Genomic DNA, 27,603 nt, shown 5'->3' with positions numbered 1-27,603 from the left:
AGTTATGTTACATGCTATGGGTCCCCACTTAACACTAGCTTCGAGGTGTACATAATACGTACGTATGTACATATTCATACTTGCTCGCCTTCATCCATTTTCTGCCCCAGAGGAAACATCGCCATCCCTTGCGTCTGCTAGGTAGCGCCTGGAGAAACGAGGAAAGGCCACATCCGCTCATATGCATACACGAGCTGTCACAATGTGTAATGCACCGAAACCACAGCTCCCTATCCACATCCAGGCCCCACAAACTTTTCCATGGTTTACCTTGGACGTTTCAAATGCCCTTGTTCAGTCCATTGACAGCACGTCGACCCAGGTATACCACATCGTTCCAATTCACTTTATTCCTTGCACGCCTCTCACCTTCCTGCATTGAACGTTCAGGCCCCAATAACGCAAAATCTTTTTCATTCCGTCCTTCCACCTCCAATTTGGTCTCCCGCTTCTCCTTGTTCCCTCCACCTCTTACACATATATCCTCTTTGTCATCCTTACCTCACTTATTCTCAACATAATCTAAACCATTTCAACACACCCTCTTCTGCTCTTTCAACCACACACTTTTGATTACCACACATCTCTCTTACCCTTTCATTACTTACTCGATCAAACCACCTCACACCACACATTGTCCTCAAACATCCCCAACACATCCACCCTTCACCCCACCACCCTATTTGCAGCACATGCCTCGCAATCATATAACATCGTTGAAATGACTAATCTTTCAAACATAACCATTTTCACTCTTCGAGATAACGTTCTCTCCTCGCACACGTTCTTCATCGCTCCCAGAACCCTCGCCCCCTTCCCCACCCTATGACTCACTTCCATGATTCCATTCGCTACCAAGTCCACACCCAGGTTTCTAAAACACTTCACTTCATCCAATTATTTATCATTTACAATTACATTCTGACTATCATGTCCTTCAACCCGGCTGCACCTAATAATCTTGCTCTTATTCACATTAATATGTAATGTTGACACGGTGATAGTTACCGAAATTGTTAATACTGTAAATAAACAAGATATCACTTGTCTTTGAAAGGTTTGAACTTGTGTTTTAAGACACTTTACGTATGTATGAAATCCATGGATGAAAATATACAGACGTAGAGAGAAAATGAATATGGTTATGGCCATAACAATAATAATGATAATAGTAGGGGGATAGGGTAGAAAGAATACTTCCCACGTATTCCCTGCGTGTCGTAGAAGGCGACTAAAAGGGGAGGGAGCGGGGGGGGGCTGGAAATCCTCCCCTCTCGTTTTTTTTTTTTTTTTTAATTTTCCAAAAGAAGGAACAGAGAATTGGGCCAGGTGAGGGTATTCCCTCAAAGGCCCAGTCCTCTGTTCTTAACGCTACCTCGCTAATGCGGGAAATGGCGAATAGTTTGAAAGAAAGAAAAAGAAGTAGTAGTAGTAGTAGTAATGATAATAACATTAATAATAATAATATTGATAATAATAATAATAATAATAATAATAATAATAATAATAATAATAATGATAATGATAATAATAATGATAATAATAATAATAATGATAATAATAATAATGACAATGATAATGACAATGATAATAATGATGATAATAATAATAATAATGATAATAATAATAATAATAATGACAATGATAATAATGATGATAATAATAATAATAATAATAATAATAATAATAATAATAATAATAATAATAATGATAATGATAATAATGATGATAATAATAATAATAATAATAATAATAATAATAATAATAATAATAATAATAATAATAATAATGACAATGATAATAATGATAATAATAATAATGATAATAATAATAATAATAATAAAGGACCATAACAATGTTGAGCCGGTGGTCTCTGGTGCAACATACGAACATACTCATTGTTGTTGTTGTTGTTGTTGTCACCTTGAGTATTGTTTGTGTCTGTGATAAACTTAGTTGATTATGATGACTAGGTAAGGTTGTGTTTGTGTTTGATGATAATGATAATAATAATTGGTCATGTAGGACGAAATTTGCTATTAATAACTAGGGTTTTAGACCTTAACGTGGTAGTTAATGGTCATAATGATCCTCGTTATGAACAATACAGTAGTTAAGACACCAGTAACACTTATATGTAATTGCTACAAAAGAAATTATAGGAAAGGTAGTTAAGAATTGTAATTAGATGAATTTCTTTATATTTTCAAGTTTACGGACACCACTTTTCCAGAATATAAGAATAAATCTTTGTGTGAAGATGGTATGGGGTATAAGACCATTGGTGTGATATCTATAACTGTATACATTTATCTATATTTCTGGTGGCACCAGCAACTCCCGTGGTCACAATATATATCCCTGTCCTTACTACATACATCCCTCGTGTACACCATTCATGCACTCGTCCTCTGATCTATTTTCCCAATGTCGCAAATGGTCTTCCTCTCACACCAACACCTTGAATCATGTTATCGTAAACTCTCCTTGTAAACTCTCCTCTTGCCCGAACCACCCAAGACATTACGTTTCCTCCTCTGAGTCAGTCCGCAGTTCATTCCCTCCTGTACCTAATCATATTACGCCTTCTCATTACTTTCTTTATTCCGCCTAGTCATACCACAGGCTTTTTTCTTGATTTATTTCCACATCCTGGATTCTTTACCTCTGTGACTCTTCCTATGTCCACATTTTGGCTGTATAGGTCAGTGTTCGGACTCGGTTTTCCCAAATCTTTTCTTGACTTCCGTGTTTACGCCACTACCCTTCATTATTCTATTAAGGGTCTTAATAGCTTCTCTACGCTGTACTGTTTTCTCCCTTATCTCTCCTTCTATATCACCAAACTAAGATAGCTCCCATATGTATATATACTGTTAACTCTTCTACTCTTGAAACTCCATAAGTTTTGAGTTTTTGTAAGGTGGGCAAAGCTTTGAAGTAGAGGGAAATTGTGAAATAAAAACATTCAGAATCAACAGTTGACAGTTAATGAAGCATTTTTAACACAAAATATTGCAAAATATCAAGTGAACTGTAGGAATGCCTATGGTGTCACAACGTTCATTTGTTTATCCTTATTTGCATTAGAAGATTAATGGTCTTGCGGGTAGCTGACCAAAAACATTTACCTGGTGATTGTTCAGATTCTGTTGGGCTATATTTGGTTCATAAATTGATTTAAGCAATAGATACTGCAGTGAAAGAAGAAATGACATAAGTGAACGATGCTTTGATGTAACAAGAAAACATACATGTAGAATATATAAGTGCATATCATCCTTTATTATTCATTTATTCCAGTGAAAGTGGCTATGCCTTGTAAAGTTTGAATCTGACTTCATCTGAGTTATGCAAATATTTTGGATGAGTTCAAATATCTACATCTTATTAGGGCTTCAGTTAATGCTTATGAGAGATTTCCCACACTTAAATTCTAATTTAATTATTATACTTAATCACCATCTCCAGCATTAGCGAGGTAGTGCAAGGAAACAGACGAGGAATGGCTCAACCCACCCACATACTCATGTATATACAGAACTGCCCACACACGCACATATACATACATATATATTCCTGGGGATAGGGGATTAAGAATACTTCCCACGTATTCCCTGCGTGTCGTAGAAGGCGACTAAAAGGGGAGGGAGCGGGGGGCTGGAAATCCTCCCCTCTCGTTTTTTTTTTTTTAATTTTCCAAAAGAAGGAACAGAGTGGGGCCAGGTGAGGATATTCCAAAAAAGGCCCAGTCCTCTGTTCTTAACGCTACCTCGCTAACGCGGGAAATGGCGAATAGTTTAAAAGAAAAAAAAAAATATTTCAACATATGCATATACAGACATATATGATAATGTATATACATCTACATATCCATACTTGCTGCTTTCATCCATTTCCGTCGCCACCCTGCCACACACAAAATAGCATCCCCTCCCCAGTGGATCAGTGCCAAGAACAGACAAAAAAGGCCACAGTCGTTCACACTCACTCTCTAGCTGTCATGTGTAATGCACCAAAACTACAGCTCCCTTTCCACATCCAGGCCTCACAAACCTTTCCATGGTTTACCCCAGACGCTTCACATGTTCTGGTTCAATCCATTGATAGCACATCGACCTCAGTATACCACATCATACCAATTCAGTCTATTCCTTGCATGCTTTTTACCCTCCTGTATATTCAGGCCCTAATCGCTCAAAATCTTTTTCACTCCATCTTTCCACCTTCAGTTTGGTTTCCTGCTTCTCCTTCTTCCCTCCACCTCTGACACATGTATCCTGTTTGTCAATCTTTCCTCACTTATTCTCTCCATTTGTCCAGACCATTTCAACACATCCTCCTCAGCTCTCTCAACCGCACTCTTTTCATTACCACACATCTCCCTTACCCTTTCATTACTTACTTAATCAAACCACCTCACACCACATATTGTCCTCAAACATCTCATTTCCAACACATCCACCCTTCTTTGTACAACTCTATCTATAGCCCATGCCTCACAACCATATAACATTGTCAGAACAACTATTCCTTCAAACATACCCATTTTTGCTCTCCGAGATAATGTTCTCGCCTTCCACACATTCTTCAATGCTCCCAGAACTCTTTGTTTATATTGGCAACCAAATAAAAGAAAGTAGCAGAAATGGGTGTAATACTATGCATGTAATAACAAGTAGTGGTGATGTGAGAAGGAGATGGAGTGAGTACTTTGAAGGTTTGTTGAATGTGTTAGATGATAGAGTGGCAGATATAAGGTGTTTTGGTCGAGTTGGTGTGCGAAGTGAGAGGGTCAGGGAGAATGAATTGGTAAACAGAGAAGAGGTAAAGTGTTTTAGATATATGGGAGTGGATTTGGCAGTGGATGGAACCATGGAAGCGGAAGTGAGTCATAGGGTGGGGGAGGGGGTGAAAGTTCTGGGAGCGTTGAAAAATGTGTGGAAGACGAGGACTTTATCTCAGAAAGCAAAAATGGGTATGTTTGAAGGAATAGTGGTTCTGACAGTGTTATATGGTTGTGAGGCGTGGGCTATAGATAGAGTTGTGCGGAGGAGGGTGGATGTGTTGGAAATAAGATGTTTGAGGACAATATGTGGTGTGAGGTGGTTTGATTGAGTAAGTAATGAATGGGTAAGAGAGATGTGTGGTAATAAAAAGAGTGGTTGAGAGAGCAGAAGAGGGTGTTTTGAAATGGTTTGGTCACATGGAAAGAATGAATGAGGAAAGATTGACAAAGAGGATATATGTGTCAGAAGTGGAGGGAACGAGGAGAAGTGGGAGACCAAATTGGAGGTGGAAAGATGGAGTGAAAAAGATTTTGAGTGATCGGGCCTGAACATGCAGGAGGGTGAAAGGCGTGCAAGGGATAGGGTGAATTGGAATGATGTGGTATACTGGGGTCGACATGCTGTCAATGGATTGAACAAGGGCATGTGAAGTATCTAGGGTAAACCATGGAAAGTTTTGTGGAGCCTGGATGTGGAAAGGGAGCTTTGGTTTCAGGTGCATTATACATGACAGCTAGAGACGTGAGTGTAAACGACTGTGGTCTTTGTTGTCTTTTCGTAGTGCTACTTCGCGCACATGCGGGGGGAGGGGGTTGTCATTTCGATCAAACCACCTCACACCACATATTGTCCTCAAACATCTCATTTCCAGCACATCCACCCTCCTGCGCACAACTCTATCCATACCCCACACCTCGCAACCACACAACATTGTTGGAACCACTATTCCTTTAAACATAGCCATTTTTGCTTTCCGAGATAATGTTCTCGACTTCCAAACATTCTTCAAGGCTCCCAAAATTTTCGCCCCCTCCCCCACCCTATGATTCACTTCCACTTCCATGGTTCTATCCACTGCCAGATCCACTCCCAGATATAAAAAACACTTTACTTCCTCCAGTTTTTCTCCATTCAAACTTACCTCCCAGTTGACTTGACCCTCAACCCTACTGTACCTAATAACCTTGCTCTTATTCACATTTACTCTTAACTTTCTTCTTTCACACACTTTACCAAACTCAGTCACCAGCTTCTGCAGTTTCTCACATGAATCAGCCACCAGCGCTGTATCATCAGCGAACAACAACTGACTCTTTTCCCAAGCTCTCTCATCCACAACAGACTGCATACTTGACCCTCTTTCCAAAACTCTTGCATTCACCTCCCTAACAACCCCATCCATAAACAAATTAAACAACCATGGAGACATCACACACCCCTGCCGCAAACCTACATTCATTGAGAACCAATCACTTTCCTCTCTTCCTACACGTACACATGCCTTACATCCTCGATAAAAACTTTTCACTGCTTCTGACAACTTGCCTCCCACACCATATATTCTTAATACCTTCCACAGAGCATCTCTATCAACTCTATCATATGCCTTCTCCAGATCCATAAATGCTACATACAAATCCATTTGCTTTTCTAAGTATTTCTCACATACATTCTTCAAAGCAAACACCTGATCCACACATCCTCTACCACTTCTGAAACCACACTGCTCTTCTCCAATCTGATGCTCTGTACATGCCTTCACCCTCTCAATCAATACCCTCCCATATAATTTCCCAGGAATACTCAACAGACTTATAACTCTGTAATTTGAGCACTCACTCTTATCCCCTTTGCCCTTGTACAATGGCACTATGCAAGCGTTCCGCCAATCCTCAGGCACCTCACCATGAATCATACCTACATTAAATAACCTTACCAACCAGTCAGCAATACAGTCACCCCCTTTTTTAATAAATTCCACTGCAATACCATCCAAACCTGCTGCCTTGCCGGCTTTCATCTTCCGCAAAGCTTTTACTACCTCTTCTCTGTTTACCAAATCATTTTCCCTAACCCTCTCACTTTGCACACCACCTCGACCAAAACATCCTATATCTGCCACTCTATCATCAAACACATTCAACAAACCTTCAAAATACTCACTCCATCTCCTTTTCACATTACCATTACTTGTTATCACCTCCCCATTAGCCCCCTTCACTGAAGTTCCCATTTGCTCCCTTGTCTTATGCACTTTATTTACCTCCTTCCAAAACATCTTTTTATTCTCCCTAAAATTTAATGATACTCTCTCACCTCAACTCTCATTTGCCCTCCTTTTCACCTCTTGCACCTTTCTCTTAACCTTCTGCCTCGTTCTTTTATACATATCCCACTCATTTGCATTTTTTCCCTGCAAAAATTGTCCAAATGCCTCTCTCTTCTCTTTCACTAATAATCTTACTTCTTCATCCCACCACTCACTACCCTTTCTAATCAACCCACCTCCCACGCTTCTAATGCCACAAGCATCTTTTGCGCAATCCATCACTGCTTCCCTAAATACATCCCATTCCTCCCCCACTCCCCTTACCTCCTTTGTTCTCACCTTTTTCCATTCTGTACTCAGTCTCTCCTGGTACTTCCTTACACAAGTCTCCTTCCCAAGCTCACTTACTCTCACCACTTTCTTCACCCCAACTTTCTCTCTTCTTTTCTGAAAACCTCTACAAATCTTCACCTTTGCCTCCACAAGATAATGATCAGACATCCCTCCAGTTACACCTCTCAGCACATTAACATCCAAAAGTCTCTCTTTCGCGCACCGATCAATTAACACCTAATCCAATAACGCTCTCTGGCCATCTCTCCAACTTACATAAGTATACTTATGTATATCTCGCTTTTGAAACCAGATATTCCCAATCACCAGTCCTTTCTCAGCACACAAATCCACAAGCTTTTCACCATTTCCATTTACAACACTGAACTCCCCATGTATACCAATTATTCCCTCAACTGCCACATTACTCACCTTTGCATTCAAATCACCCATCACTATAACCCGGTCTTGTGCATCAAAACCACTAACACACTCATTCAGCTGCTCCCAAAACACTTGCCTCTCATGATCTTTCTTCTCATGCCCAGGTGCATATGCACCAATAATCACCCATCTCTCTCCATCAACTTTCAGTTTTACCCATATTGATCTAGAATTTACTTTCTTACACTCTTATCACATACTCCCACAACTCCTGTTTCAGGAGTACTGCTACTCCTTCCCTTGCTCTTGTCCTCTCACTAACCCCTGGCTTTACTCCCAAGACATTCCCAAACCACTCTTCCCTTTACCCTTGAGCTTTGTTTCACTGAGAGCCAAAACATCCATGTTCCTTTCCTCAAACATACTACCTATCTCTCCTTTTTTCACATCTTGGTTACATCCACACACATTTAGACACCCCAATCTGAGCCTTCGAGGAGGATGAGCACTCCCCACGTGACTCCTTCTTCTGTTTCCCATTTTAGAAAGGTAAAATACAAGGAGGGGAGGGTTTCTGGCCCTCCGCTCCCTTCCCCTCTAGTTGCCTTCTACGACAAGTAGGGAGAATAAAAAGATGTTCTGGAAGGAGGTAAATAAAGTGTGTAAGACAAAGGAGCAAATGGGAACTTCAGTGAAGGGGGCTAATGGGGAGGTGATAACAAGGTAGTTGTGATGTGAGAAGGAGATGGAGTGAGTATTTTGAAGGTTTGTTGAATGTGTTTGATGATAGAGTGGCAGACATAGGGTGTTTTGGTCGAGGTGGTGTGCAAAGTGAGAGGGTTAGGGAAAATGATTTGGTAAGCAGAGAAGAAGTAGTAAAAGCTTTGCGGAAGATGAAAGCCGGCAAGGCAGCAGGTTTGGATGGTATTGCAGTGGAATTTATTACAAAAGGGGGTGACTGTATTGTTGACTGGTTGGTAAGGTTATTTAATGTATATATGATTCATGGTGAGGTGCCTGAGGATTGCCAGAATGCTTGCATAGTGCCATTGTACAAAGGCAAAGCGGATAAGAGTGAGTGCTCAAATTACAGAGGTATAAGTTTGTTGAGTTTTCCTGGTAAATTATATGGGAGGGTATTGATTGAGAGGGTGAAGGCATGTACAGAGCATCAGACTGGGGAAGAGCAGTGTGGTTTCAGAAGTGGTAGAGGATGTGTGGATCAGGTGTTTGCTTTGAAGAATGTATGTGAGAAATACTTAGAAAAACAAATGGATTTGTATGTAGCATTTATGGATCTGGAGAAGGCATATGATAGAGTTGATAGAGATGCTCTGTGGAAGGTACTAAGAATATATGGTGTGGGAGGCAAGTTAGAAACAGTGAAAAGTTTTTATCGAGGATGTAAGGCATTTGTACGTGTAGGAAGAGAGGAAAGTGATTGGTTCTCAGTGAATGTAGATTTGCGGCAGGGGTGTGTGATGTCTCCATAGTTGTTTAATTTGTTTATGGATGGGGTTGTTAGGGAGTAGGGAGGTGAATGCAAGAGTTTTGGAAAGAGGGGCAAGTATGCAGTCTGTTGTGGATGAGAGAGCTTGGGAAGTGAGTCAGTTGTTGTTCGCTGATGATACAGCGCTGGTGACTGATTCATGTGAGAAACTGCAGAAGCTGGTGACTGAGTTTGGTAAAGTGTGTGAAAGAAGAAAGTTAAGAGTAAATGTGAATAAGAGCAAGGTTATTAGGTACAGTAGGGTTGAGGGTCAAGTCAATTGGGAGGTAAGTTTGAATGGAGAAAAACTGGAGGAAGTAAAGTGTTTTAGATATCTGGGAGTGGATCTGGCAGCGGATGGAACCATGGAAGCAGAAGTGGATCGTAGGGTGGGGGAGGGGGCGAAAATCCTAGGAGCTTTGAAGAATGTGTGGAAGTCGAGAACATTATCTCGGAAAGCAAAAATGGGTATGTTTGAAGGAATAGTGGTTCCAACAATGTTGTATGGTTGCGAGGCGTGGGCTATGGATAGAGTTGCGCGCAGGAGGATGGATGTGCTGGAAATGAGATGTTTGAGGACAATGTGTGGTGTGAGGTGGTTTGATCGAGTAAGTAACGTAAGGGTAAGAGAGATGTGTGGAAATAAAAAGAGCGTGGTTGAGAGAGCAGAAGAGGGTGTTTTGAAATGGTTTGGGCACATGGAGAGAATGAGTGAGGAAAGATTGCCCAAGAGGAAAGTTAAGAATACAAGGAGGGGAGGATTTCTGGCCCCTCGCTCCCGTCCCCTCTAGTCGCCTTCTACGACACGTGTGGAATGCGTGGGAAGTATTCTTTCACCCCTATCCCCAGGGATAATATATATATATACATACACACACACATACACACATATACACACATACACACACACACACACATATATATATATATATATATATATATATATATATATATATATATATATATATATATATACATACATATGAAAAATGTAATAAATAATTTAGAAAACTGAAACTTCTAGCTTGAAATGAACTGAAAAAATGAATGTCACATAATGGTTCAGCCTCTGGCTATGGAAAAGGGAAATGTATAATTTATTTACACAAACGTCAATAGTAGTTTTCATCAGTTTAACCACTGTATCCTACTGCCTGGACCACTTCTCTTAACATGAAACTGGAATATTGGCTTATGATGTTTCTCAATTTCCATGTGTGGCGAGGTGGCGATGGGAATGAATAAAGGCAGACAGTGTGAATTGTGTGCATGGGTATATATGTATGTGTCTGTGTGTATATATATGTGTACATTGAGATGTATAGGTATGTATATTTGCGTGTGTGGACGTGTGTGTATATACATGTGTATGGGGGTGGGTTGGGCCATTTCTTTCTTCTGTTTCCTTGCGCTACCTCGCAAATGCGGGAGACAGCGACAAAGCAAAATGATATAATAATAATTATAATATATTTACACATATATATTTAATTTTTTTTACTTGTCTGTTGTGGTTGACATGTTGCCGAATCATCTGGGGCTTAAGGCTTAACTAGGGACCTCCAGAATGACAGTGCATCAGGGTATCACAGTCAGTGACTAGATCTGCACTTGTTATACAGAAGTACATTAGTGTTTTGTAATGTAGGTGTACAGCATATATGTTTAACAGATAAGTGCATCAGGGATGTGTGGTCTCTTTAGTTTAGTTTATTGACTGAGTAGTGTGAGTGGTGTCCCCGAGTATAACTTTCAAATTGGCTTCATGAAATGATTTTGGTTGTTGATCAGCTTTGGCAAGGTTACACATCTTTCCCATCATCACTTTATGTTCAGAGATGAAGCTGTTTTACACAATTATACATGTGTATATCAGTTAGATTATAGAAATCTGAATATTTATGTTGCTTGCACTTCCAGATACAGTTGTTTCTGTACAAGCTCAGGACTGAAAGAATAGCTGAGACATCAAATATAAGGTTATCAAGAGCTGGATGTATGTTGAAGTAATTCTTCAGGCAAGACTGAGTCCACAGCTTGTGGTGCTACTTTGTCTATTTTTTTTTTTGATTTTTACCTTTTTCCAAGCACATCTTAAAAAAGTCAAGACTAGTTGCTTTTGTATGTCAGACCAAGCTGTTGTTGATTGCTTCTGCTTTGTAATTCAATGTGTCCACATCAGGAATGAAACTTAGATAATTTCTTAAGGTAGATCATACTTGGTGTATTTAATGGTGATTCCAAATCTTGGAAGCTTTCATGTTTGCAATAGAGGGAAGAAGAAATATTTTTGTGTTAGTATTGTATATTAATAGAACTCATTCAGTACAGATGTGTATTCTTACATAAAGAATTATTAGTTATAAGTCATCAGTTCAGTATTCTCATATGATGTATTGTTCACTCAGATGAAGAGTGGCAGAGATAAAATTTAACTATTTGACTTTGTTTCTCTCAGAATTAGTTTACCACAAATGATATTCAGATGATCCCTATTGTTCACTGTCATAGAAAACAGTAAACAAGTGAGAGATGTCAGAATATGTTCATCAGAAAGAACGGTGATAGAGGACTTGAATTCGTTTTCTGTATATTTATAATATGAGAGATACAGGTAAATTATGTTAAGAAACTTCATCTGAAAAGGAGTATTGATATTCATGTAATAGAAAATAATCTAACCCCAGCAAAATGTTCACTCAGAACTACTTTAGCATGCATACAGTAATTCATATAGGTGAGAAAAAGTTTGAGTGTGAAGAGTGTGGCAAGTTAATCACTGGAAAGAGTAACCTGAAGAAACATAAACTTATTCATACTGGTGAAAAAAACTTTGAATGTGATGAATGTGGTAAACTGTTTACACTGAAAGGACATCTTAACATGCATAAACTTACACACACAGGTGAGAAGAATTTTAAATGTGATGAGTGTGGAAAAATGTTTATGCTGAAAAGCCATCTTAATATGCATAAGCTTATTCATTCTGGTGAGAAAAAGTTCAAATGTGAAGAATGTGGGAAATTTTTCACTCAGAAAAGCCACCTTATCATGCATAACCTCATCCACACAGGTGAGAAGAAGTTTCAGTGTGAGGAATGTGGGAAACTTTTCACTCTGAAAGGCCATCTTAATGTGCATAAACTTATTCACACAGGTGAGAAGAAATTTGAGTGTGATGAATGTGGGAAACTATTCACTCAAAAAGGCCACCTTAACATGCATAAGCTTATTCACACAGGTGAGAAAAAATTTGAATGTAAGGAATGTGGAAAGCTGTTCACTCAGAAGACTCACTTAAACATACACAAGCTTATTCATACAAATGAGAAAAATTTTGAATGTGAGGACTGTGGTAAACTGTTTACTGTAGAGAGATACCTCAACATGCATAAGCTTATTCACACAGGTAAGAAAGACTTTGAATGTAGTGAATGTGGGAAACTATTCACCCGGAAAAATCATCTTGACATGCACATGGTTATTCACACAGGCGAGAAAAAATTTGAATGTGATGAGTGTGGAAAACTATTCACTCGAAAAAGCCATATTAACATACATAAGCTCAATCATAGAGGTGAAAAAAATTTTGAATGTGAGGAATGTGGGAAGTTGTTCAGTTTAAAGAAGTACCTTAATGTACATAAGCTTATTCACACGAGTAAGGAAAAGTTTGAATGTGAGGAATGTGGGAAACTGTTTTCTTGGAAGGATTGTCTTAAGAAGCACAGGCTTATTCACAAAAATGAGAAAAAATATGAATGTGGTGAATGTGGGAAACTATTCATTCAGAAAAGCCACCTTAACAGCCATTGGGTTATTCATACAGGTGAGAAAAGGTTTAAATGTGAAGTGTGTGGGAAAAGATTTTCTAGAAAGGGTGATATGAAAAGACATATCAGTATTCACACTGGTGGGAAAAAGTGAATTTATTTGGTAGTACTCAGAGAAACCAGATTCAGTTTATCTTAATATTCCTTCATATGCCAAAGAAATTGCTTATGGAGTACCTCAGGGATCTTAACTAGGTTTCTTGCTTTGTAATTGTATTTATATTACAGTGTCACTTCTTTATTAATTGTATATAAATTACAGTGTTTTCATTTGTGATTGTATATGAATTATTATGTCATTTCTTTTGTAATTATCTCCGGTGATAACTTGACTGTATACAGTATTACATAGAATCTTGAGCACCTTATCACTCATGTCAGTACACAGATGAACACATTTTATTCCTTTTTTGTTACAAATAGATTGCCCTTAGATTTATACAGACCTCTTATGTAACAGAAAGCAAGATCCTTTTCCTGATGAGGGTTTCTTTGCTAGACGCAGAGTAGAATATAATCTTAACACCAAATTTTTAGAATCACACAAGTTAATGGAGTAGAAATCAGACTCTTAGTATCTAGCAGAAACTGCTAAAACTGTAGAGACATTGTCTCAGTTGAGGTGAATCATTTTTTGCGTATGCGATCAGACATAAGTCAAGACAGCCCACAATTAGTCAACAATCAGATGATAGGACTGGGTTAAAGTACATTAGATATATCTCTTTTTCATGTTCAATAGTATAAACAGTTTTCAAGAGTGAGTGATCTTGCCGATGGAAACAGTAAATGTCAGTCATGCTGTGAGAATAGCAAGAATGTTGTATGTACCAAATGTGAAAACCTCTCAGTCAAAGAGATCCATCACAGACTGAGCTACCCTTGTGAGGAATGTTCAGACCAACATTCTTCATATTACCAGACTAATATTCATTAGCTTGTGAGTTAAAGTTTAGAATTCTTATGGGTCTGAATCAGTCTGACTTTTATGTGATTAATGATTTAGCTAGATTGATTTGAAAAATGTTACAAACATTGCTATTTAAGGTGCATAACATGCTAAGGATTAAAAAAGAAATGGCCTAAGAAATTCCTGTGAATTTTATCTTTTATTCTGAAAGGCATTCTTTTAAGTATATTAATCATGAGCAGAGTTAATATTCTTATCAAGGGAATTCCCATTAAAGGGATGGCCATGTCAAAAGATTCCTCACTTGTCCAATTTTTGTATACCTGTCCTTGCATGTCCTCCTTTGCATACACCATTCCACTTGTTTTTACCATATTACTCTCCTTCGAGCACTCTTCCACTCTATTACCGCACATCGCAGTTGGTCTTTGTGTATCACCGATCCCTTCAATCTTACATTCTTCTTGTAAACTCCCCATCTTGCATTCTTTCCACAAGCCCAAACCACCTCAAAGTATTACATTCACCCATCCTACCACTCCACAATTGATTGATAGGAATAGGATTGGAGGGAACAGGCATTAGAGGTACAGATAGAGAGATAGATGGAATATTTATATTGTGAAAGTATATTTCTTTAGAAATGACTATGCTTATTTTATGTGTAAGTTGATTCCATTGTAAAATTGGTCATGAAAATGGCCTCGTTGGTTTTGAAAAAATTTGAAATAATGAAAATTTTGAAGATTAATAAGTGTTTTGATGACTGAAAGTATTATTATTATTATTATTATTATTATTATTATTATTATTATTGTTATTATTATTATTATTATTATTATTATTATTATTTTCATTATCATTATTATTATTATCTTTTTTTTTTAATCGCCATCTGCATTAGTGAAGGAATGCAAGGAAACAGATGAGGAATGGCCCAACCCACTCATATACGCATATGTATACGTATATGCCCACACATGCACATTTATTTATATTCATTTATTATACTTTGTCACTGTCTCCCGCATTAGCGAGGTAGCACAAGGAAACAGACGAAAGAATGGCCCAACCCACCCACATACACATCCACACACGCACATATACATACCTATACATTTCAACGTATACATATATATACATACACAGACATATACATATATACACATGTACATAATTCATACTTGCTGCCTTTATTCATTCCCGTCGCCACCCTGCCACACATGAAATGACAACCCCCTCCCCCCGCATGTGCACGAGGTAGCGCTAGGAAAAGACAACAAAGGCCACATTCGCTCACACTCAGTCTCTAGCTTCACATGCTGTGGTTCAATCCGTTGACAGCACGTCGACCCCAGTACACCACATCATTCCAGTTCACTCTATTCCTTGCACGCCTTTCACCTTCCTGTATGTTCAGGCCCCGATCCCTCAAAATTCTTATCACTCCATCCTTCCACCTCCAGTTTGGTCTCCCGCTTCTCGTTCCCTCTACCTCTGACACATATATCCTGTTTGTCAATCTTTCCTCACTCATTCACTCCATGTGACGAAACCATTTCAACACGCCCTATTCTGCTCTCTCAACCACACTCTTTTTATTACCACACATCTCTTACCCTTTCATTACTTATGTGATCTAAGCACCTCACACCACGTATTGTCCTCAAACATTTCATTTCTAACACATCCACCCTCCTCTGCTCAAGCCTATCTATAGCCCATGCCTCACAAGCATATAACATAGGCTGGAACCACTGTTCCTTCAAACATACCCATTTTTGCTTCTGAGATAACATTCTCGCCTTCCACACATTCTTCAGTGCTCCCAGAACCTTTGCCCCCCTCCCCCACACTGTGATCACTTCACTTCCATGGTTCCATCCGCTGCCAAGTTCTCTCCCAGATATCTAAAACACTTCACTTCCTTCAGTTTTTCTCCATTCAAACTTACCTCCCAATTAACTTGTCCCTCAACCCTACTGAACCTAATAGCCAATCACTTTCCTCTCTTCCTACTCGTACCCATGCCTTACATCGGATAAAAACTTTTCTCTGCTTCTAGCAACTTACCTCCCACACCATATACTCAATATCTTCCACAGAATATCTCTGTTTACCCTATCATATGCCTTCTCCATATGATATATATATTTTTTTTTTTCTTATTATACTTTGTCGCTGTCTCCCGCGTTTGCGAGGTAGCGCAAGGAAACAGACGAAAGAAATGGCCCAACCCACCCCCATACACATGTATATACATACGTCCACACACGCAAATATACATACCTACACAGCTTTCCATGGTTTACCCCAGATGCTTCACATGCCTTGATTCAATCCACTGACAGCACGTCAACCCCGGTATACCACATCGCTCCAATTCACTCTATTCCTTGCCCTCCTTTCACCCTCCTGCATGTTCAGACCCCGATCACACAAAATCTTTTTCACTCCATCTTTCCACCTCCAATTTGGTCTCCCTCTTCTCCTCGTTCCCTCCACCTCCGACACATATATCCTCTTGGTCAATCTTTCCTCACTCATTCTCTCCATGTGCCCAAACCACTTCAAAACACCCTCTTCTGCTCTCTCAACCACGCTCTTTTTATTTGTCGCTGTCTCCCGCGTTTGCGAGGTAGCGCAAGGAAACAGACGAAAGAAATGGCCCAACCCACCCCCATACACATGCCTTGATTCAATCCACTGACAGCACGTCAACCCCGGTATACCACATCGCTCCAGTTCACTCTATTCTTTGCCCTCCTTTCACCCTCCTGCATGTTCAGGCCCCGATCACATATATATATGCCCCGATATATATATATATATATATATATATATATATATATATATATATCATATGGAGAAGGCATATGATAGGGTAAACAGAGATATATATATATATTTATTCATTTTTTTATTTATTTTGCTTTGTCGCTGTCTCCCGCGTTAGTGAGGTAGCACAAGGAAACAGACAAAAGAATGGCCCAACCCGCCCATGTACACATGTATATACATACATGTCCACACACGCACAATATACATACCTATACATCTCAATGTATACATATATATACACACACAGACATATACATATATACACATGTACATAATTCATACTGTCTGCCTTTATTTGTTCCCATCGCCACCTCGCCACACATGGAATACCATCCCCCTCCCCCCTCATGTGTGCAAGGTAGCGCCAGGAAAAACACCAAAGGCCCCATTCGTTCACACTCAGTCTCTAGCTGTCATGTAATAATGCACCGAAACCACAGCTCCCTTTCCACATCCAGGCCCCACATGCTTTGCATGTTTACCCCAGATGCTTCACATGCCCTGATTCAATCCACTGACAGCACGTCAACCCCGGTATACCACATCGGTCCAATTCACTCTATTCCTTGCCCTCCTTTCACCCTCCTGCATGTTCAGGCCCCAATCACACAAAATCTTTTTCACTCCATCTTTCCACCTCCAATTTGGTCTCCCACTTCTCCTCGTTCCCTCCACCTCCAACACATATATCCTCTTGGTCAATCTTTCCTCACTCATTCTCTCCATGTGCCCAAACCATTTCAAAACACCCTCTTCTGCTCTCTCAACCACGCTCTTTTTATTTCCACACATCTCTTTTACCCTTACGTTACTTACTCGATCAAACCACCTCACACCACACATTGTCCTCAAATATCTCATTTCGAGCACATCCATCCTCCTGCGCACAACTCTATCCATAGCCCACACCTCGCAACCATACAACATTGTTGGAACCACTATTCCTTCAAACATACCCATTTTTGCTTTCCAAGATAATGTTCTTGACTTCTACACATTCTTCAAGGCTCCCAGGATTTTCGCCCCCTCCCCCACCCTATGATCCACTTCCGCTTCCATGGTTCCATCCGCTGCCAGATCCACTCCCAGATATCTAAAACACTTCACTTCCTCCAGTTTTTCTCCATTCAAACTTACCTCCCAATTGACTTGACCCTACTGTACCTAATAACCTTGCTCTTATTCACATTTACTCTTAACTTTCTTCTTTCGAACACTTTACCAAACTCAGTCACCAGCTTCTGCAGTTTCTCACATGAATCAGCCACCAGCGCTGTATCATCAGCGAACAGCAACTGACTCACTTCCCAAGCTCTCTCATCCACAACAGACTGCATACTTGCCCCTCTTTCCAAAACTCTTGCATTCACCTCCCTAACAACCCCATCCATAAACAAATTAAACAACCATGGAGACATCACACACCCCTGCCGCAAACCTACATTCACTGAGAACCGATCACTTTCCTCTCTTCCTACACGTACACATGCCTTACATCCTCGATAAAAACTTTTCACTGCTTCTAACAACTTGCCTCCCACACCATATATTCTTAATACCTTCCACAGAGCATCTCTATCAACTCTATCATATGCCTTCTCCAGATCCATAAATGCTACATACAAATCCCTTTGCTTTTCTAAGTATTTCTCACATACATTCTTCAAAGCAAACACCTGATCCACACATCCTCTACCACTTCTGAAACCACACTGCTCTTCCCCAATCTGATGCTCTGTGCATGCCTTCACCCTCTCAATCAATACCCTCCCATATAATTTACCAGGAATACTCAACAAACTTATACCTCTGTAATTGGAGCACTCACTCTTATCCCCTTTGCCTTTGTATAATGGCACTATGCACGCATTCCGCCAATCCTCAGGCACCTCACCATGAGTCATTTTTTTTTTTTTTTTTTATACTTTGTTGCTGTCTCCCGCGTTTGCGAGGTAGCACAAGGAAACAGACGAAAGAAATAGCCCAACCCCCCCCCATACACATGTATATGCATACGTCCACACACGCAAATATACATACCTACACAGCTTTCCATGGCTTACCCCAGACGCTTCACATGCCTTGATTCAATCCACTGACAGCACGTCAACCCCGGTATACCACATCGCTCCAATTCACTCTATTCCTTGCCCTCCTTTCACCCTCCTGCATGTTCAGGCCCCGATCACACAAAATCTTTTTCACTCCATCTTTCCACCTCCAATTTGGTCTCCCTCTTCTCCTCGTTCCCTTCACCTCCGACACATATATCCTCTTGGTCAATCTTTCCTCACTCATCCTCTCCATGTGCCCAAACCACTTCAAAACACCCTCTTCTGCTCTCTCAACCACGCTCTTTTTATTTCCACACATCTCTCTTACCCTTACGTTACTCACTCGATCAAACCACCTCACACCACACATTGTCCTCAAACATCTCATTTCCAGCACATCCATCCTCCTGCGCACAACTCTATCCATAGCCCACGCCTCGCAACCATACAACATTGTTGGAACCACTATTCCTTCAAACATACCCATTTTTGCTTTCCGAGATAATGTTCTCGACTTCCACACATTCTTCAAGGCCCCCAGAATTTTCGCCCCCTCCCCCACCCTATGATCCACTTCCGCTTCCATGGTTCCATCCGCTGCCAGATCCACTCCAAGATATCTAAAACACTTCACTTCCTCCAGTTTTTCTCCATTCAAACTCACCTCCCAATTGACTTGACCTTCAACCCTACTGTACCTAATAACCATGCTCTTATTCACATTTACTCTTAACTTTCTTCTTCCACACACTTTACCAAACTCAGTCACCAGCTTCTGCAGTTTCACATGAATCAGCCACCAGCGCTGAATCATCAGCGAACAACAACTGACTCACTTCCCAAGCTCTCTCATCCCCAACAGACTTCATACTTGCCCCTCTTTCCAAAACTCTTGCATTTACCTCCCTAACAACCCCATCCATAAACAAATTAAACAACCATGGGGACATCACACACCCCTGCCGCAAACCTACATTCACTGAGAACCAATCACTTTCCTCTCTGTATGAGACATACATACATTAAATAATCTTACCAACCAGTCAATAATACAGTCAGCCCCTTTTTTAATAAATTCCACTGCAATACCATCCAAACCTGCTGCCTTGCCGGCTTTCATCTTCCGCAAAGCTTTTACTGCCTCTTCTCTGTTTACCAAATCATTTTCCTTAACCCTCTCACTTTGCACACCACCTCGACCAAAACACCCTATATCTGCCACTCTATCATCAAACACATTCAACAAACCTTCAAAATACTCACTCCATCTCCTTCTCACATCACCACTACTTCTTATCACCTCCCGATTTGTGCCCTTCACTGAAGTTCCCATTTGCTCCCTTGTTTTACACACTTTATTTACCTCCTTTCAGAACATCTTTTTATTCTCCCTAAAATTTAATGATACTCTCTTACCCCAACTCTCATTTGCCCTCTTTTTCACCTCTTGCACCTTTCTCTTGACCTCCTGTCTCTTCTTTTATACATCTCCCACTCAATTACATTTTTTCCCTGCAAAAATCGTCCAAATGCCTCTCTCTTCTCTTTCACTAATACTCTTACTTCTTTATCCCACCACTCACTACCCTTTCTAATCAACCCACCTCCCACTCTTCTCATGCCACAAGCATCTTTTGCGCAATCCATCACTGATTCCCTAAATACATCCCATTCCTCCCCCACTCCCCTTACTTCCATTGTTCTCACCTTTTTCCATTCTGTACTCAGTCTCTCCTGGTACTTCCTCACACAAGTCTCCTTCCCAAGCTCACTTACTCTCACCACCCTCTTCACCCCAACATTCACTCTTCTTTTCTGAAAACCCATACAAATCTTCACCTTAGCCTCCACAAGATAATGATCAGACATCCCTCCAGTTGCACCTCTCAGCACATTAACATCCAAAAGTCTCTCTTTCGCGCGCCTGTCAATTAACACGTAATCCAACATATATATATATATATATATATATATATATATATATATATATGGATGTGGAAAGGGAGCTGTGGTTTCGGGCATTATTGCATGAGAGCTGGAGACTGAGTGTGAGCGAATGGGGCCTTTGTTGTCTTTTCCTGGCGCTGCCTCGCACACATGAGGGGGAAGAGGGATGTTATTCCCTGTGTGGCGGGGTTGCGATGAGGGTGAGTAGGGGCAGACAGTGTGAATTGTGTGCATGTGTGTATATGTGTGTGTCTGTGTGTGTATATATGTGTGTACGTTGGGATGTGTGGGTGTGTATGTTTGCGTTTGTGGACATGTGTGTTTGTACATGTGTGTGGGGGTGGGTTGGGCCATTTCTTTCGTCTGTTTCCTTGCGCTACCTGGCAGGTGCGGGAGACAGCGACAGACAGCGACAAAGCAAAATAAATAAGTAAATATATATATATATGTTTATATATTTTCCCTGGGGATAGGGGAGAAAGAATACTTCCCACGTATTCCCAGCGTGTCGTAGAAGGCGACTAAAAGGGGAGAGAGCGGGGGGCTGGAAATCCTCCCCTCTCGTTTTTTTTTAATTTTCCAAAAGAAGTAACAGAGAATTGGGCCAGGTGAGGGTATACCCTCGAAGGCCCAGTCCTCTGTTCTTAACATCACCTCGCTAATGCGGGAAATGGCGAATAGTTTGAAAGAAAAAGAAAATATATATATATATATATATATATATATATATATATATATATATATATATATATATATATATATATATATATATATATATATTTTTTTTTTTTTTTTTTTTTTCTGTCTCCCGCGTTTGCGAGGTAGCGCAAGGAAACAGACGAAAGAAATGGCCCAACCCACCCCCATACACATGTATATACATACGTCCACACACGAAAATATACATACCTACACAGCTTTCCATGGTTTACCCCAGACGCTTCACATGCCTTGATTCAATCCACTGACAGCACGTCAACCCCGGTATACCACATCGCTCCAATTCACTCTATTCCTTGCCCTCCTTTCACCCTCCTGCATGTTCAGGCCCCGATCACACAAAATCTTTTTCACTCCATCTTTCCACCTCCAATTTGGTCTCCCTCTTCTCCTCGTTCCCTCCACCTCCGACACATATATCCTCTTGGTCAATCTTTCCTCACTCATTCTCTCCATGTGACCAAACCATTTCAAAACACCCTCTTCTGCTCTCTCAACCATGCTCTTTTTATTTCCACACATCTCTCTTACCCTTACGTTACTTACTCGATCAAACCACCTCACACCACACATTGTCCTCAAACATCTCATTTCCAGCACATCCATCCTCCTGCGCACAACTCTATCCATAGTCCACGCCTCGCAACCATACAACATTGTTGGAACCACTATTCCTTCAAACATACCCATTTTTGCTTTCCGAGATAATGTTCTCGACTTCCACACATTCTTTTTTTTCATACTATTTGCCATTTCTCGCATTAGCGAGGTAGCGTTAAGAACAGAGGACTGGGCCATTGAGGGAATATCTTCACCTGGCCCCCTTCTCTGTTCCTTCATTTGGAAAATTAAGAAAAAAATGAGAGGGGAGGATTTCCAGCCCCCCCGCTCCCTTCCCTTTTAGTCGCCTTCTACGACATGCAGGGAATACGTGGGAAGTATTCTTTCTCCCCTGTCCCCAGGGATAATATACATATTTTTTTTTTTTTTTTTTTTTTTTGCCGCTGTCTCCCGCGTTTGCGAGGTAGCACAAGGAAACAGACGAAAGAAATGGCCCAACCCACCCCCATACACATGTATATACATACGTCCACACACGCAAATATACATACCTACACAGCTTTCCATGGTTTACCCCAGACGCTTCACATGCCTTGATTCAATCCACTGACAGCACGTCAACCCCGGTATACCACATCGCTCCAATTCACTCTATTCCTTGCCCTCCTTTCACCCTCCTTCATGTTCAGGCCCTGATCACACAAAATCTTTTTCACTCCATCTTTCCACCTCCAATTTGGTCTCCCTCTTCTCCTCGTTCCCTCCACCTCCGACACATATATCCTCTTGGTCAATCTTTCCTCACTCATTCTCTCCATGTGCCCAAACCATTTCAAAACACCCTCTTCTGCTCTCTCAACCACGCTCTTTTTATTTCCACACATCTCTCTTACCCTTATGTTACTTACTCGATCAAACCACCTCACACCACACATTGTCCTCAGACATCTCATTTCCAGCATATCCATCCTCCTGCGCACAACTCTATCCATAGCCCACGCCTCGCAACCATACAACATTGTTGGAACCACTATTCCTTCAAACATACACATTTTTGCTTTCCGAGATAATGTTCTCGACTTCCACACATTCTTCAAGGCTCCCAGAATTTTCGCCCCCTCCCCCACCCTATGATCCACTTCCGCTTCCATGGTTCCATCCGCTGCCAGATCCACTCCCAGATATCTAAAACACTTCACTTCCTCCAGTTTTTCTCCATTCAAACTCACCTCCCAATTTACTTGACCCTCAACCCTACTGTACCTAATAACCTTGCTCTTATTCACATTTACTCTTAACTTTCTTCTTCCACACACTTTACCAAACTCAGTCACCAGCTTCTGCAGTTTCTCACATGAATCAGCCACCAGCGCTGTATCATCAGCGAACAACAACTGACTCACTTCCCAAGCTCTCTCATCCCCAACAGACTTCATACTTGCCCCTCTTTCCAAAACTCTTACATTCACCTCCCTAACAACCCCATCCATAAACAAATTAAACAACCATGGAGACATCACACACCCCTGCCGCAAACCTACATTCACTGAGAACCAATCACTTTCCTCTCTTCCTACACGTACACATGCCTTACATCCTCGATAAAAACTTTTCACTGCTTCTAACAACTTGCCTCCCACACCATATATTCTTAATACCTTCCACAGAGCATCTCTATCAACTCTATCATATGCCTTCTCCAGATCCATAAATGCTACATACAAATCCCTTTGCTTTTCTAAGTATTTCTCACATACATTCTTCAAAGCAAACACCTGATCCACACATCCTCTACCACTTCTGAAACCACACTGCTCTTCCCCAATCTGATGCTCTGTACATGCCTTCACCCTCTCAATCAATACCCTCCCATATAATTTACCAGGAATACTCAACAAACTTATACCTCTGTAATTTGAGCACTCACTCTTATCCCCTTTGCCTTTGTACAATGGCACTATGCACGCATTCCGCCAATCCTCAGGCACCTCACCATGAGTCATACATACATTAAATAACCTTACCAACCAGTCAACAATACAGTCACCCCCTTTTTTAATAAATTCCACTGCAATACCATCCAAACCTGCTGTCTTGCCGGCTTTCATCTTCCGCAAAGCTTTTACTACCTCTTCTCTGTTTACCAAATCATTTTCCCTAACCCTCTCACTTTGCACACCACCTCGACCAAAACACCCTATATCTGCCACTCTATCATCAAACACATTCAACAAACCTTCAAAATACTCACTCCATCTCCTTCTCACATCACCACTACTTGTTATCACCTCCCCATTTGCACCCTTCACTGAAGTTCCCATTTGCTCCCTTGTCTTACGCACTTTATTTACCTCCTTCCAGAACATCTTTTTATTCTCCCTAAAATTTAATGATACTCTCTCACCCCAACTCTCATTTGCAACTGGAGGGATGTCTGATCATTATCTTGTGGAGGCTAAGGTGAAGATTTGTATGGGTTTTCAGAAAAGAAGAGGGTGGTTAGAGTAAGTGAGCTTGGGAAGGAGACTTGTGTGAGGAAGTACCAGGAGAGACTGAGTACAGAATGGAAAAAGGTGAGAACAATGGAAGTAAGGGGAGTGGGGGAGGAATGGGATGTATTTAGGAAATCAGTGATGGATTGCGCAAAAGATGCTTGTGGCATGAGAAGAGTGGGAGGTGGGTTGATTAGAAAGGGTAGTGAGTGGTGGGATGAAGAAGTAAGAGTGTTAGTGAAAGAGAAGAGAGAGGCATTTGGAGGATTTTTGCAGGGAAAAAATGCAATTGAGTGGGAGATGTATAAAAGAAAGAGACAGGAGGTGAAGAGAAAGTTGCAAGAGGTGAAATATATATATATATATATATATATATATATATATATATATATATATATATATATATATATATATATATATATATATATATATTTATACACCAGGGGATAGGGGAGAAAGATTACTTCCCATGTATTCCCTGTGTGTCGCAGAAGGCGTCAAAAGGGGGCGGGAGCGGGGAGTTGATTTAGGAGTGGGTGGAACCATGGAAGTGGAAGTGAGTCACAGGGTAGGGGAAGGGGCAAAGGTTCTGGAAGTGACGAAGAATGTGTGGAAGGCGAGAACATTATCTCAGAGAGCAAAAATGGGTATGTTTGAAGGAATAGTGGTTCCGACAATGTTTTATGGTTGCTGGGCATGAGCTATAGATAGGGTTGTGCGGAGGAGGGTGGATGTGTTGGAAATGGAGTGTTTGAGGACAATATGTGGTGGGAGGTGGTTTGATCGATTGAGTAGTGGAAGGGTAAGAGAGATGTGTGGTAATAAAAAGAGTGGGGTTGACAGAGCAGAAGAGGGTGTGTTGAAGTGGTTTGGACACATGGAGAGAATGAGTGAGGAAAGATTGACAGAGAGGATATATGTATCACAGGTGGAGGGAACGAGAAATGGGAGACCAAATTGGAGGTGGAAGGATGGAGTGAAAAAGATTTTGAGCGATTGAGGCATATATATGTCTGTATATATATGTATATGTATTTGTTTGCATATGTATGTGTATGTATATGTTGAAATGTATAGGTATGTATATGTGCGTGTGTGGGGGTTTATGTGGGCGTACATGTGTATGTGGATGGGTTGGGCCATTCTTTCGTCTGTTTCCTTGCGCTACCTTGCTAATGTGGGAGACAGCAACAAAGTATGATTAATGAACAAATAAATATATATGTAGAGAGAGATAATAGAGAGAGAAAATGCTTTGTGAAAGGTCTTAAGAGTATATGGTGTGGGAGGTAAGCTGCTAGAAGCAGTGAAAAGTTTTTATCAAGGATGCAAGGCATGTGTACAAGTAAGAAGGGGAGAGTGACTGGTTCGTAGTGAAGGCTGGTCTGTGGCAGGGGTGTATGATGTCTCCATGATTGTTTTATTTGCTTATGGATGGGGTGGTTATGGAGGTAAATGCAAGAGTTTTGGAGGGAAAGGCGAGTATGCAGTCTGTTTGGGATTGAGAGGGCCTGGGAAGTGAGTTAGTTGCTGTTCACTGATGATGCAGCACTGGTGGCTGATTCAAGAGAGAAACTGCAGAAGTTGGTGACTGAATTTGGAGAAGTGTGTGAAAGGAGAAAGTTGAGAGTAAATGTGAATAAGAGCAAGGTTATTAGGTTCAGTAGGGTTGAGGAACAAGTTAATTGGGATGTAAGTTTGAATGGAGAAAAATTGGAGGTGAAGTGTTTTAGATAACTGGGAGTGGACCTAGTAGCAAATGAAACCATGGAAGTGGAAGTGAGCCACAGGGTGGGGGAGGGGGCGAAGGTTCTGGGAGTGATGAAGATTGTGTGGAAAGAGAGAACGTTATCTCTGAGAGTAAAGATGGGTATGTTTGAAGAAATAGTAGTTCCAACAGTGTTATATGGTTGCAATGCATGGACTTTAGATAGGTTTGTATGGAGGAGGACAATATTTGGTGTGAGGTGGTTTGATCAAGGAAGTAAAGGAAGGATAGGAGAGATGTGTGGAGATGATAGAAAGAGTGTGGTTGAGAGAGCAGAAGAGAGTGTGTTGAAATGGTTTGGATATATGGAGAGAATGAGTGAGGAGAGATTGACAAAGAGTATATATATGTGTCAGAGGTGGAGGGAATAAGGAGAAGCAGGAGGCTAAATTGGAACCAGAAGGATGGAGTGAAAAAGATTTTGAGCAATCAGGGCCTGAAAATACAGGAGGATGAGACACATGCAAGGAATAGTGAATTGGAACAATGTCGTATACCGGGGTCGACTTGCTGTCAGTGGATTGAACCAGGGCATATGAAGCATCTGGGGTAAACCATGGAAAGGTCTGTGAGGCTTGGAAGTAGATAGGGAGCTGTGGTTAGAGACTGAGTGTGAACAAATGTGGTCTTATTTGTCTGTTTTCGTGGTGCTATCTCATTGAAGCAGAGGGTAGTGTTCCTGTTTCTTGTGGAGCAGGGTAGCACCAGGAACAGAGGAAGGCAAGCAAGTATGAATATGTACATGTGTATGTGTGTAATGTTTGTGTATGTGTATGTATTTGCATTCATATGTTCATAAATATATGCATGTATATGTGCGTATGTGGGCATTTATATACATATATGTGTACTTGAGTGGATGGGTGATTAATTATAATGCATGATGATGAATGAATAATAATAGTAATATTGTTATTATTATCATTATTATTATTATTATCATTATTATTATACATAATCATTGTTTCCTGCATCACCGAGGTAGCCCAAAGAAACAACTGAAAAAGGCCACATTCATTCACACTCAGTCTCTAGCTTTTTTGTAATACAGTGAAACCACAGCTCCCTCTCCACATAAAGGCCCCACAGACCTTTCCATGGTTTACCCCAGACGCTTCACATGCCCTGATTCAATCCATTGACAGCACATCGACCCCGGTATACCACAATCGTTCCAATTCACTCTTTTCCTTACACACCTTTCTTCTTCCT

General features: G+C 40.7%; 1 protein-coding gene across 1 annotated transcript; it reads left to right on the top strand.

The window, feature by feature from the left end:
• The first annotated feature begins 1,876 nt into the window (after positions 1-1,876).
• Positions 1,877-17,888, top strand: LOC139767491 (uncharacterized). The gene is made up of 2 exons (XM_071696916.1): positions 1,877-1,973; positions 11,186-17,888. The coding sequence occupies exon 2, from the start codon at positions 11,957-11,959 to the stop codon at positions 13,190-13,192; it is 1,236 nt and encodes a 411-aa protein (XP_071553017.1). The 5' UTR covers positions 1,877-1,973; positions 11,186-11,956; the 3' UTR covers positions 13,193-17,888.
• The last annotated feature ends 9,715 nt before the right edge of the window (positions 17,889-27,603 follow it).

This window comes from Panulirus ornatus, chromosome 61 (assembly GCF_036320965.1).
Source record: "Panulirus ornatus isolate Po-2019 chromosome 61, ASM3632096v1, whole genome shotgun sequence".
Lineage (NCBI taxonomy): Eukaryota > Metazoa > Arthropoda > Malacostraca > Decapoda > Palinuridae > Panulirus > Panulirus ornatus.
This window is presented reverse-complemented; position numbering and strand designations above follow the sequence as displayed.